Here is a 14465-nt window from a genome sequence, read left to right on the forward strand (position 1 = left end):
GCTTCTCTTTGTTGCGGAGCACGGGCTCTAGGTGCGCGGGCTTCGGTAGTTGTGGCGCGGGCTTTGGAGTGCAGGCTGAGTACTTGTGGCGCACGGGCTTAGTTGCTCCGTGGCATGTGGGATCTTCCTGGACCAGGGCTCAAACCTGTGTCCCCTGCATTGGCAGACGGATTCTTAACCACTGCACCACCAGGGAAATCCTCAATCATTATTTTCTGATCACTTTCCTTCCTAGTTTGGAAGCTTAACAGAAAGTTTCCTGCATGAGTTACAACGAAATGAGTAGAGTCAAGGTTAGAAAAAAAACATTGCAGTCAGTGAGATGACGCATCTGGGGACTGCAGTAGGCGAGTACTAAAGTACTCTCCTATCTGTTGCCTTTTAAGACTTAAATTCTTCAATAGGAAATAAGACTTACATGAACTGTGCTGTTCCTGAATTCTCAGTGAGTGACACTGTCTTCCAGAATCTTCTTATGAAACCTTTTAAGTATCCTGTTTAATTAAGGATAGCCTCGTGATAACAATAGACCTTCCTCTCATGCACCCTACAAAGAAAATCAGGTGTTGCATTAGTCATTGAGCTGTTGTCTCTCGTCTCCTAAGCTACTCATTTATACTCTGCTTGGTGATGCTAGGTCTGGGACTCTACACCAGGGCTTGGTAAACTTTTTCTGTAAAGTAATATATGTATATATTAGCATACATTATATGTAGTAATATTCTCTAGGTATATAATGTAAAGTAAATATTTTGGGTTTTGCAAGCCATATTTGGTCTCTGTTACACCTTCTCCTCCTTCCTTTTTTTTTTTTTTTTTAAATAACAACTCTTTAAAAATGTAAAAACTATTCTTAGCTCACGCTCCAAACAAAAAAAAAGGCAGCCAGCGGGGTTTGGCCCGCAGACTGTGTTTCCCCCCCCCCTCCTCTATTTTTTTCCTTTCCCCCCCCCCCCCCCCCCCCCCCCCCCCCCCCGCCAGCACAGGGCATTAGAGAAAATTAAAAGGCCTGTGCAGTGAGAAGGGAGTTGATCCTTCCCCTGTTTTATTCTCCATTCCTGTCATCATTGAACTACAATTGTTTTTCGTTTTGGGGGGGGGCTTTTGTTTAATTTTTGTTTTTGTTTTTTTACCCTGGCAGTGGCAACTGGTTCCAATTTCTAGTTGATGTTTTTTTCACACTCCAGAAGCCAGCCACATTGTGTTCTATTAGGGATAGCAGAACCAGCACTTCCTCCTCAGAGGTCTGGGTCCCAACTCTGCAGGCCCCTTCTCTGAGCTTCTTGGTTCTAATAACCCCACTTCTTTTCTCTGTTACCTCAACCCTTAGAGATGGCAACTCTTTTCTTGCAGTTGTCTTAGTGTTACTTTGGTGTTTCTGTTTTGCCTTTTCAAGACTTTAATGTACATTTAACGAGTTCACTTTATTAAATTCTCCTTGTTGAACTTCTTGTGATTTCTGTCTCCCTGATTGCACTGTGACCGTTGAAGCTGTACTTGTGGGTTATTCTCCCCTAACTACAGGGGAGGATCGTCTGAGCCCTAATTAGACTTGTCACAATTGTATAGTTCGAATACTATCAGGCTGTTTATTATATTAAGAGCAGTTGGTAAGCATCTAGGTTTGAAAACCTTTAGAGAGGATTAAATAATTTGTGTCCTTAAGATGTCACATCTAAACCTTTATTCCCCTCCTAAGTCCATTTTATTTTTCTTAAAGGGTCAAAGTTCCTTAACTTGTGGCTACAGGAGTTTTTATGAGTTGTAGACTGTAGAAAGTTGATTACGTAATCGTAATTTTCTTGTAGGTTTATTATCTCTGAGGATTACTTTTTTTTTTTTTTTTTTTTGCGGTATGCGGGCCTCTCACTGTTGTGGCCTCTCCCGCTGCGGAGCACAGGCTCCGGACTCGCAGGCCCAGCGGCCACGGCTCACGGGCCCAGCCGCTCCGCGGCATGTGGGATCCTCCCAGACCGGGGCACGAACCCGTGTCCCCTGTATCGGCAGGCGGACTCTCAACCACTGTGCCACCAGGGAAGCCCTGAGGATTACTTTTGAGCTTTACTCTTTCCCTTTTGGCTTGAAACTCTGGTGATTTCTGTTTTTTTCCCCAATGGACATTTTCTGTCTTACTAAATACCATATATTTAATTTTAAGATCTTTTATTTATTTATTTTTATATATATATGCTGTGTTATATTAGAAACTTTAACCTGAAAGCCTGTATTTAGATTCTTGTCACGGGATAAGTTGTTTCCAATTCTCCGTACCCGCTTCATTTCTTCTACAGGACACAGCCAGTGTGAAATCCTCCAGCAGTCTGGAGCCCAGCCTATTTTGTGATGAAGAGATTCCCATCAAGTCCGAGGAGGTGGTCACGCACATGTGGACGGCACCCTCCTTCTGTGCTGAGCATGCTTATTCGTCTGCTTCTAAGAGCTGTTCTCAAGGTATTACGGCCCTTGGTAGCGGCATGGAGAAGAGAAGCCTGAAACCATACTGAATCTCTCTTTCAGTACAAACCCTGGCAGTGAAATGCGATAGAACCTGAAAAAATGCAACTTTGGAAAAGCCAGTCTCTGTTAGCATTTTTCTGTCATTAGGTCATAACCTAAAAATTTCCATAGAATTATTGAATCCTAATTAGAAGGACTTTAGAGGCCATCTGGTCCCATTCTAGTCCCATTTTATTTTTATCAAATCTGTGATAGGTAGTTATTTATCCTCTATTTGTTTATTACCGGTTGTTGAGGAGCTTGCTGCTTTTTAAGAATATTCATTCTGGTTTTGGAAAGCTTTGTTAGTTTTTCATCCCTTGGTAAGTAATTTCTCTATTATGTTCACTTTCTTTGTCCCTAGTGAAAATGAGTCAGACTGCTTTAGGTCACACCTCTGGAAAAGGGAGAGTGTTTCTCTTGTCACAGTAAAACTCAGGGTTTTATGGAACAGCGTATTACTGTTGTTTGTTAAGTAGATATCATTCATATGGGGCAGTTATATGCTTAGTCTTTTGGTCTTCTCTGAAACGGAGAGAGCATGGGGTAGGAGATTCTCTCCCATTTCCCTTCCCCTCCAGTCACAAGGTAAAGAATCAATAAGGAACCTGTTTTTTTTTTTTTTACTCTAAACCAGTTTTTTAGAGTGGTCATTAGAATTCTAGGTCTTTCTGTTCCGTATTTTAAAAAATTTTATTTTCACTTTCATACTGATGCAGTGAACCCAAACTTCTAAATTAAATGTTGGAGGAGGAGGGACCATTCTTCTAAATATTTACTTTCAAAACATTACAGTTTTTCAATAGTTTTCATTATTTTGTCTTATATTTTGGGGGAAAGGTTCTAACACCCCAAGGAAACAACCTCGGAAGAGCCCTCTGGTGCCCCGTAGTTTGGAGCCTCCGGTGCTAGAGTTATCGCCTGGAGCTAAAGCCCAGCTGGAAGAACTTATGATGGTTGGCGATCTCCTGGAGGTGTCTCTGGATGAGACTCAACACATATGGCGGATTTTGCAGGCCACACACCCACCCTCTGAAGACAGATTCCTGCATATCATGGAGGTATGGATTTGAAGCTTACTTACAGTGGTTTTAAAACCACTTAGAGTGTCCAAGTTCCTTGGAGGTACCACAGATTGCCACAAGGGGTGGCTGGGTGGGTAGTATTCTGATTGTCCTACTTTCTCATTAAGCCAAAGTAGTTCTGCTTTGTGGTTTTCTTTATTGAGATTTTATGTAATATTCAGTTTTTAAAAAGGCCATTTCTGCCAAAAAGAAAGGGAGGTGCTGTAATTCACAAGTTGAGAACAACTTCCTTAGCCCAGACTCACACTGGTGAAAGGCCCAAAAGTTAGGCAGGGGGCAATATAGTGGTTGAAAACAGGAAGCAAGGAAATGGTTAAATAGAAGTGGATTGGGTGGGAGGGGGAGTCCACATACATTTATACAATTTACACACTTTTATACAATTATAAATCACACAGTTTCTTATTTATACAGTTTATACATGTTGTTCTATCCATGATCTCATTCATCCTCACCATAGTCCTGAGGGGGAGGGGGAAAGGATAGACATGGCGAGTATTTAACTCATTCTACCTGTGAAGAAAGTAAGGGTCAGAGACGTAGAAACTTGCCTGAGGTCACACATGGAGTAAAAACAGAGACCTGGGTTCTCTCTCTGGCATTAGACTCCAGTATCCTTTTCATTATTCTTTTCCATGACTGTTTCCATGAGGCGGAAGGTACGCCGTCAGCAGCAGTTGACACGGATACGCCTGGTACACTGTGGTTTGTCTTTGGTTTGGAGTCAGATTGAGGGTGCCTGACTTAGATAGTATTTTCCAGTCGCAGAGCATTTTCTTCACATCCGTTATCTCATCTGATCTTTATTTCACATATAAGGAAACACAAAGTGTTGAGAAGTTAAATATCTTATTCAAGATGTGATAGACTTAAGACACTTGTGACCCAGTGTTCTTTACGAATCTGCAGATTCTGAGGTTCCTGTCAAAGATATTCCAGTATCAAATCTGTGGGAAAATAAATTCTCAAGTGTTATTTCTTAAGTAATTATCAAGCTTATGTTTTTCAATATTTCTTTTTCTACCTTACCCCTTGTTCTTTCTGTTACTGGACACACTTTTACTATTAAAATCTTTAATGTTTACTACCTTGGCACATAAATAGCAACAATATTAGACAGTTGAGGAAAAAAAGGCAAGTGTTTTTGCTTCGTGACAGCAACTGTTTTCTTGTGAAAGTCACTACATACCCTTTGTAATGAGATCATGGATAAAATTTTGTGTTCTGCTGACAGTTTTGATAACTTCTTAACCACCAAGGATTTATTGAGTTAATAAAGAACTTTAGTACTGGTAAATGGAGACCCAAAGAGTTATTACATAATTATTTAGTATACATTTAGCTTTCTGTGTATGTTTTCATCTCAGTTACGTAGAGGTGCTACAGACTATATTAATATATGCAGACACTTTTTTTTGCCTTTTTTTTCCCTCTGATAAGCTAAAAATAAGTCAGATATTTTATTTAGGGCTTGTCATTATTTTCTACTGTTATCTTCTTTGAATATTATATTTGCCTTCTTAAAATATCTTCAGAATATTTATTGTGGTATAATGTACACAACATAAAATTTATCATTTCAACTGTTTTTAAGTATACAATTCAGTTGTTTTAATTACATTTATAATATTATACAACTATTACCAGTATCCATTTCCAGAACTTTAAAATTATTCCTAACAGAAACTCTGTACCATTAAATAATAAATCCCATTTCCCTCCCCCCAGCCCTGGTAACTCATATCCTATTTCCTGTCTCTGTGAAATTGCCTATTCCTGATACCTCATGTAAGAGAATAAACCAGTTTTTAAATGTCTTGCTTTAAAATTGTTTCTATTTTTATACTTATGAAGGATGACAGCATGGAAGAGAAACCATTAAAAATAAAAGGAAAGGACTCTTCAGAGAAGAAACGGAAACGGAAGCTAGAAAAAGAACAGCTTTTTGGCGAAGGAAAGCAGAAGTCCAAGGAGCTAAAGAAAATGGATAAACCTAAAAAGAAGAAATTAAAATTAAGTGTGGAAAAATCAAAGGAGCTGAACAAACTGGCCAAGAAACTAGCAAAAGAAGAAGAGAGGAAGAAAAAGAAGGAGAAGGCTGCTGCAGCCAAAGTTGAACTTGTGAAGGAGAGCTCGGAGAAGAAGAGAGAGAAGAAGGTGCTGGACATCCCCTCCAAATATGACTGGTCAGGAGCAGAGGAATCTGACGACGAGAACGCTGTGTGTGCCGCGCAGAACTGCCAGAGGCCCTGCAAGGACAAGGTGAGTCTAGCTGTACCCGCCAAGTATGCGCGGGGACGTGGAGCAGCGGCCGGGCACACCTGGGTTTGAGGTAATGATGGTCTGTTTGGCCTTGTGACGTCACATGTTTAATTCAGTTTCTAGAAACATTTTCAGTTATGAGGCTCTTAGTAGAAGAAATGTTGTGTTTTAGAAATCGTATACGTGGTGATCGTCCTGACTGAGCAGGTACCAGGAGCGGTGTGTCTCATGCGTGGGCACAGCAGGGCTCAGAGCAGTTGTGTCCCTTCCCTGCAGGGTGCCTCGGGGGACTAGACATCTTGTCAGTTAGCCACAGTGGCCCGAAAAGTCCTGGGCCAGTATCCTAAGAGCTGTGGCAAATTGCATTGAGATCAGTTCTGAAGACCTAAAACTAGGGGGTTAAATCTTCCCTTTTGGTCTGTGTCTTACCCACACCCAGCCCTATGTGTACTCTCCTAAATAGAATATGATTGTTTTCACATCTCTTGCAAAAAATAAAGACCTTTAAAGGTATTATTTTTGAAATGTCAGCCCTGAATTTTAAATATTAGCAAGGATATGATGGTCTTTCTTAAGGTAATAATTGATGTTATAAACTTCTGAGAAAGACGGATGGACTTCATGAAAAATCCTAGTTCATTAAATGGCTGAAGCTATCTATTATAGTGTTCCCATCAAGATTATTAGTAAATTCATGGTTTTAATTTTATTATCTCCATACACCACTTGATGTTTAGAATTTTAATAGCTCCTCAATTTGAATATATCAACAGAATAAACACAGCTGCATCACTATTCCCTTACTTTCCTCCTCAGTTAAATACTTGTTAGAGCTTGAAGAGGTCACCTTGTCCAGCCTCTTCATTTCACAAATGAGGAAGCCAGGACTGAGTGAAGGTAAATGATGTGACCAAAGTCACAGAGCTCATTAGTGGCAAAACCGAAAGTAGAACCCTGGCTCCCAGACCAGGTCCTCTCCGCTAATATCCCCACCCCTCCGGTAACTGAGATGCAAGTACAAAAACACAGTGCAAAACTAAATGACACGTATTTAAATTATACTTATTAAAGGTTTTCTACTCACTTTTGGAAAATGAATATACAGTAAAATTTACATCCCGTAGTCCAGCTTTCTGAGGACCACAGCTGTAAATATTTTAGTGTGTTCCCTTCCAATTACTTTCCTGTATAGTTTGTTTTATATCGTGTCATACTGCCCACTTTTGTATCTGCTTTATTAGTTTCGTAAGTATTTTTCTATATTATAAATATTTTAAAGCATTTTGGTAGATGCATTATATGTGCGTATATTATTTTTATCTTTCATTTGAATTTATTCTCATCTGAATCTGTTTATTAAAGAGGCTGATGACAGGTTAGCAGTTTCTCCTTGGGTCTGAAGTATTAGCAGCTTAGTGTTGGCAGGACCTTCTCCCTTTTCTTCCTCCTTTAACTAATTGTATGGCAGTTGGAGGACTGGCAACAGGATATGTTTCTTTTTCAAGCCTTCCTATCATCCTTCCTACAGTGTTTATATCCATCATGAACCTTTCTCTTTTTTTCTCCTTTTCACTTAATAACCTCTCGCCTCTCCTCTGTTCAGCATTTAAAATACAGTTCAGTTCATCTGCTATCCCTGTTCTTTTCCTGTAGCATATAAACGCTACAGGCAGTTTTTTTCTCATCTGCCATAAAATTGGTAACACATGTCCTGCTTCCTCTCAGGGTGGTCAAGGAGTAAGGTGAGATCATCTGTATGTGAAAGCACTAGTTAACCAAAAATGCAACTTAGGTGTTAAGATGTGATCATTATTTTTAGATGAACCCTGGGATTTACTCCTAACATTAATAGGTATTTAAAAAAAAAAATCTAGAAAGGGGAATCCCCTGGAAGTCCAGTGGTTAGGACTCCACAGCGCTTCCACTGCAGGGGCCCTGGGTTCAATCCCTGGTTGGGGAACTAAGATCCTGCATGCCACATGGCGTGGCCAAGAAAAAAAAAATCTGGAAAGTTATCATCTACATTTTGATGGAGCAAAAGTAGATTTAGCTGAATATTTAGAGAAAATGTCTATTGTTTAAAACGTACAAAGATTTGTACACATTAATTTAAGATTAGTACAAAAATTGTCAGAACACATACACAGGTGAGCAGGTGTGCCTTAACCTGTCAATAGCTACATGAAAGACACTTATATGAATGATGTATTTCTATAATGTGTTTAATTTTAAACAAATTATTTCAGATTATGAACATTTTGCCCGTCATTTCTGTTTTGCAATTTTTATGGTTCTCCAAGTCTGTTTCTGACACCAGTTTTACTAAATGGAAGGTGTGTTTCTTTAGAAACTTGGTAAAGAATTTTACAACTTTCTCAATTTGAAGTATAGTGTTTCTCTAAGGAAAACAAATTAATGCATGGTACGCATCTTCAGAACAAAAGGATGACAAGAAAAGAATGTTTTTTAAGGAAGTCTGTGTTCTTTAAATATCATGTAGCAAAAAACCCACACAACTTCTTGGGTTCATTTATATTTAGGTAAATGTATTCTAACTAGTAATTACTATTATTTTTACCAAAAAATGTGCAGATTGAGAAAACTTTGAAGGATTACTTAAATGTACCTAGCTTCAATTTCAAGATGTTTTAGAAAGAAAAAAGAAAAATATTATCAGAAAATGTAAAAGGTTTAAAAAAACCCAAAACTATCTCTTCCATCATTATCAAATTCAAGTTGAAATTAATTTTAAAAATAACAATGAAGAACTGTTTTCAAAAAATTAGTTTTAAGGTTCAGAATCTTTTTCTCCGTGAATTTTGCCACTTTCATTCAATCTTATTGGTACCAAGAGTAAAACGAGTTAATTTGAAGGAGCAAATTCTTTCAAGCTAATATTTAAGTAACATTTTTTCTGCATTAAAATAAATATTTAATCTTACTTATGAAAATAGATTTTTTTTCTCTTTACTTTTTTTTTTAACCTTCTTACTATGGGCTTTTTCCTTACCCATTACTACCTCCCTAAGAAGTTTGGCACGATAAATAAAGAGAAACTATGTTTATAAACTTCTGTCTCTCACTTTTACTATTTGTTAGCCACTCTGATTTTTTTAAAAATAAATAAATTTATTTATTTATTTATTTTTGGCTGCGTTGGGTCTTCGTTGCTGCACACGGGCTTTCTCTAGTTGTGGCGAGCGGGGGCTGCTCTTCGTGCGGTGCACGGGCTTCTCATTTCGGTGGCTTCTCGTTGCAGAGAGTGGGCTCTAGGCGCACGGGCTTCAGTAGTTGTGGCGTGTGGGCTCTAGGCATGCAGGCCTCAGTAGTTGTGGCGCATGGGCTCAGTAGTTGTGGCTCGTGGGCTCTAGGCGCGCGGGCTTCAGTAGTTGTGGCGCGTGGGCTCAGTAGTTGTGGCTCATGGGCTCTAGGTGTGCAGGCTTCAGTAGTTGTGGCGCATGGGCTTAGTAGTTGTAGCTCACGGGCTGTAGAGCGCAGGCTCAGTAGTTGTGGTACAAGGGCTTAGTTGCTCCGCGGCATGTGGGATCTTCCCGGACCAGGACTCGAACCCGTGTCCCTTGCATTGGAAGGTGGATATTCTTAACCACTGCACCACCAGGGAAGTCCCAGCCGCTCTGATTTTAAAAGATTTTTGTGGAGAGTTGTCTCAGCAAAAGTGTTTGCGTTATCAGTGGCTTTATCATTCATATCTCCTTTTGGCATAGGTAATCAAAGGTTGGATTACCTGAATGAGAGACACACACAAACTGGTGATGTTATGATAGGGTAACCAACTGTCCCAACTTGCCTGCGACTTTCCTGGTTTTAGCACCGCAATTCCTGTGTTTTGGGAAACCTGTTAATCTTAGGCAGACTGGGAGGGTTGGTTACTTACTGTTAAGATCACCAGAAAAACATACACAGGGATTGTGAACATATGTCATACTTGATTAAATTGTTTTAATTTTGAAATCTGGCTTTTGCAAGAAACTTCGGTGCAAAAGAGATTGAATGCCAAAATAAAAAGAGCTCAGGTGGGTAACTAAGACTGTCACTAAATCACGAGGCTTTCTTTTTTCCCAGTGCAGTAATATGCGCTAAGAAATGAACCAAAAATGTAATGTGCCAAATATTTTTTCTTACGTGTAAATATGAAACCATATAGCAAAACATGAAATGCCAAACTAACATTATATTTCTCATTTAAGCACACATTTCCCCCAATCCAAACCCAGTAAGCTATTTTTACTATAGTTAAATGTCTTATCAGTTAATATCTGAACAGCTCGTTGCTGTGAAGCTTTTCAGTAATTACTTTTTTTTGATTTGATAAGTATATCTCCCAGAAATACTGAAAGGGGAAATGACTATTAGAACTTACTATGCGGTTAGCCAAATTCTTTGTTCTTGAGTGTTCAGGCTACTGCATAGTCTGCAGATTCAGTTGACATTCCAGACAAAAGTAGAACTGGATTTTGATTGTAAGTAGATGAACATGATAGGAAGATACTCGTAAAGAGGGCTATTTTTAAAAAATAATTTTATTTATTTATTTATTCAGTTTTGGCTGCGTTGGATCTTCGTTGCCGCGTGTGGGCTTTCTCTAGTTGTGGCGAGCGGGGGCTCCTCTTCGTTGCGGTGTGTGGGCTTCTCATTGCGGTGGCTTCTCATGTTATGGAGCACGGGCACTAGGCGCACGGGCTTCAGTAGTTGCGGCGCATGGGCTTCAGTAGCTGCGGCTTGCGGGCTCCAGAGCGCAGGCTCAGTAGTTGTGGCGCACGGGCTTATTTGTTCCGCGGCACGTGGGATCTTCCCGGACCAGGGCTTGAACCCATGTCCCCTGCATTGGCAGGCGGATTCTTAACCACTGCACCACCAGGGAAGTCCAAGAGGGCTATTTTTTCCCTGCTAGATTATTAGGGTAAATTGTTGTGTAACAGGTAGGCTGGGATAGCATCTCAAGAAAAGTTATATACTTTTTTGGGATGGTGGGAGAGCTGGGCTTAGGAATGGACCTCTAGCCAAAATCACAAAAGGAAATGTTGTCTTCCTTATTTGAAAGACAGCAATAGATATGATTTTGGGAGACCGGAAGCCAGGACGTGTAGTGCACAATTAGATTCTAAAAGACATGGGGCCGCTTTTCTCGGCAGCAAATAGTGGTGAATTGGTAACCCTCTTACCCGGTGGGGGCTGGACTGGGTTAGATAACTGGAGGCAGGAGTAGTTACCTGTTGACTCAGGGTTGTCATAACCAGGTTGGCACCTCCAGGCTGGGCGGCCCAGAGAAGCACAGGTCTCCCAGTTCCGCTGATCAGCTCCAAATAGCCGGACAGTTGGGCTGAGCTCACCCGCTGTCAGATTAGCACTTTATAAATCTTCACCTGCTGGTAGCATCTGTATTTTTGAGTCATTGTCTCCCTTTTCTGTCTCCAGGACAGTTTGCCACAGCAGGGACATTTAGATCAGTTGTTTTCTTCACTGCACAGACTTCAGAAGCTAAATATCACACAAACAGTTGCAGAACAAAACCACAGTTTATGTCAGGAAGTAATTAAGTCACTCCGAACTTACAGAAAGCGGGACCACGTACTGCCAGCGATGGTCAAATTTAGAATATTTAAGATTACCTGGGAGCTGGTCACAGTGCAGGATTCTGGTTTGTCCCCCAAGATATTCTGAGTCTGTGGGTTTGGGATGGGTTTCAGCTACACTTTTAACAGACGCAGCAGGTGATTCTGACGCAGGTAGTGCTGCAGGCAGTTACTTGAAGGTGCAGAATGTTTTGTGGAAGGTAGGACAGTGAGTAGAGCCAGGAGACTGTGATCTTAAAAAGTGCCTTCAGTGTCCCAGGCTGGGGACCAGGTGTCTTGCCAGACATTATTTTACCTGATCCTCTAAATAATCCTGTGAGCAAGATTTGATCTCCATTTTACAGATGGAGAAATGGGGCCTTAGGGAGATTAAATGACTTGCCTCAAATTTTACAAAAGAACTCTAGGAACGGCGAAAGCAAAAAGATTATTTTGACAGATGATTTCTCCCACCCTTTACTAAAAACCTGGAAACTACTAACCAGGAGTATCACACTTTTGATAAGTTTTATAGTATATGGACAGATTTCGAAAACTCCTCACTTTTCCTGAGACTCATTTCCCTATAGCCCAAACCTCCTTCCTCTGTTCTTTCTCATAAGCTGTACTGAAGTACTTAATTGATCCCTTCATACTCCATACTTTGCCCTGTTTTCTGGCAAAGCTCATTGTTGTAAGTGACTTCGTTGCTAGTGAAGTTATCAACTTCTGTACTGGGGAGAGAAGGGCAAGTAGCTCTTTGATCTTAAAGGTTCTAATCCGCAGTGGCATAGCTGTAAAAACTACCCCAGTCAGCTGCCAAATAGGAAAGCCCCAGATCACCTCACCGTTACCTACGTGCCCCGGGCTTAAAGTCACCAAACAATAGTCCTTTTCTAGCCTCCTGTAATCACAGTGTTCTCTGAAGGGTCAGAGCTTGCCCGGCGTCTGCCACCGACCCATCAGTTACCCAGACTTTAATTTGAAACCTCAGAGTGATCTATTGACCTGTGTCTTTGACTGTTTTAATTGGCTAATCTGTAAGATTTGACCTCTGATATTTGCTGACTTTTTATAGGGAGTTGTATTTGTAACGGAAGAAGAGAAGAATAAAAAATATTAGTTTAAAAAGTGGCCTATGTGACTGCTTTTCTAAAAAGGTATTTAATGCTCTTAGTACTTTGGCTTATCTCTTTGAAATAAAGCTAATACACAGGATTGCCTTCACATTGTTGTACTCTTCTTGATTGATACTTGCATTGTCTTAGAGCCTAGAAATTGTTAATATTAGCTAAAACTACTTGGCTGCTCTATTAGAAGTTCCTTTTTTGTCAAATTTTCTCAAACGTGTTTCTGCCGCACTAGGAGCCCCAGGTATTTATGAGGTAATGGAGTACCTAAGAGGCCTAATTTTGTGGACATATTATGGAAAAAATAATTTGGGGGTATCAACTTCCCAGCGTCTTTCTTTAAAAAATAACCCCGTAAGAAGTCATTGTCTATCTCTGGGCATCCCAATTATTTGCTATCATTTAAGCCAAGAAAGCTCTTTGGTTTGCTTGTATTCCAGGCTTAATGTGTATGTAACCTAAACATTCCCTGATCTTGTCTCCAACAGGTAGACTGGGTGCAGTGTGATGGTGGCTGTGATGAGTGGTTTCACCAAGTTTGTGTGGGTGTATCTCCAGAAATGGCTGAAAATGAAGATTACATCTGTACAAACTGTGCAAAGAAGCAGGGGCCAGATAGCCCAGGTCCAGCAGCACCTCCTTCTTTCATAATGAGCTACAAGCTACCAGTGGAGGACCTTAAAGAGACCAGTTAGCAGGTGCTGGGTTAGCTTGGGACATGGGGGAAAACGGACCACACAGAGACCGTAGTCAGTAGAGTGGTTTACATCCACTCAGAATGTTGCTTCCAAAGACGAATGGCCTTCTGAGCAAGTCCTCCCAGCCGACTTCCTCTTTGCATGGACGTGGGATCTGCGTTCTCTGTCAGCACCTCTGTGCCGAGGGTGTCTGCTTTGGTCCAGCAGCCAGTGTTTCAGTTCGTGTCTCCTCTGAGATTGCTTGTCACATTAAGGCCAGACATTTGAGCGCTAGGGTGGCTGGTTGGCATTAATGCGTTTGTGTGCCGGCAGGGCATGTAGGCTGCGGCTTCTGGCCAGTTGGTACTAGTTAGAGGTTTGCAGCCAGCACCACCCAGAGGTGCTGATCCCTTGGATCTCCTTAGTTAAGCCAGCGGGGGAGGAGTAGAATAGCAGTTTCCTTCCACTCTGCCCTGGCATTTGACGCCCTACACATCCAGCTAGGAGAGGGCCAGGGCTGAAGTTAGTCCTGTTAGAGGCCATGGGTAGTGGCACAGCCCGTAGACCTCAGCTCCATGTGCTTGTTTGTACCAAGAAGAAAACCCCAGTTGAGAGGCAGATCACCTCATCTTCCTAAGGAGGAGGATGGCATCTAGTTCAGAAGTCTGACTAGATTGGATTCTGGGAAGAAGAGATTTTATTTCAAGGCAAGGAGCCTTTTTTTGGCTTTGAGAAGTCTTGCTGCCTTGGGTCTGCATTTTAAAGAAGAGCAGGTACGTGGATCCAGGCTTCTGCGGTAGCAAAGAAGACAAGTCAGAATGTTTTACTGAGCCACAGCGGTGCCTGCTTTTCGGGGAACCCTTCATTCACAAGTGCACCAGGTGCCACGAGGCTTCGGGCATGGCCCCGAGCAAGACCAGCAAATAACAGCTCTTGCCTTGCAGCCCGGCCCCCGCTGGCTGTGGTTCCCAGGACTGGCCGTTTCTGACCGTGGCCCGCCGTAGATGCTGTCGCACAGCACGTGGCTTCATCAGAGGACGTGGGCTTAGAGTACCTCTGGGTGACAAAGTTGTTTAGTAAATCCATTTTTTAAAAAAAGAAAAAAGGACTTGTTTTTACTTTTTTCTAAATGTCTCTGACTACTGACTGTTCTATAAATAGATTATTTTTCCTTTTTTAATATACATATATGAATACACACACACACACACACACACACACACACACACACACACACACACA

General features: G+C 41.2%; 1 protein-coding gene across 4 annotated transcripts in view; it reads left to right on the forward strand.

Annotated features, from left to right (window-relative positions):
* The window catches only part of KDM5A (lysine demethylase 5A), a 98095-nt gene that overhangs the window by 61478 nt on the left and 22152 nt on the right, over positions 1-14465 (forward strand). Inside the window, exons 25-28 of one of the 4 annotated variants that reach the window (XM_029205266.1) lie at positions 2292-2451; positions 3337-3557; positions 5436-5843; positions 12495-12647. In XM_029205266.1, coding sequence (XP_029061099.1) covers positions 2292-2451; positions 3337-3557; positions 5436-5843; positions 12495-12539 — 834 coding nt within the window. In that variant the 3' untranslated portion in view covers positions 12540-12647. Of the gene's footprint in view, positions 1-2291; positions 2452-3336; positions 3558-5435; positions 5844-12494; positions 12648-13034; positions 14417-14465 lie in introns of those variants that run through there. The other 3 variants (XM_029205264.1, XM_029205265.1, XM_029205267.1) reach the window with 3 other exon arrangements.

The sequence above is a fragment of the Monodon monoceros genome, unplaced genomic scaffold (assembly GCF_005190385.1).
Source record: "Monodon monoceros isolate NGI ecotype Baffin Bay Population unplaced genomic scaffold, NGI_Narwhal_1 Super_Scaffold_6, whole genome shotgun sequence".
Taxonomy (NCBI): Eukaryota; Metazoa; Chordata; class Mammalia; order Artiodactyla; family Monodontidae; genus Monodon; species Monodon monoceros.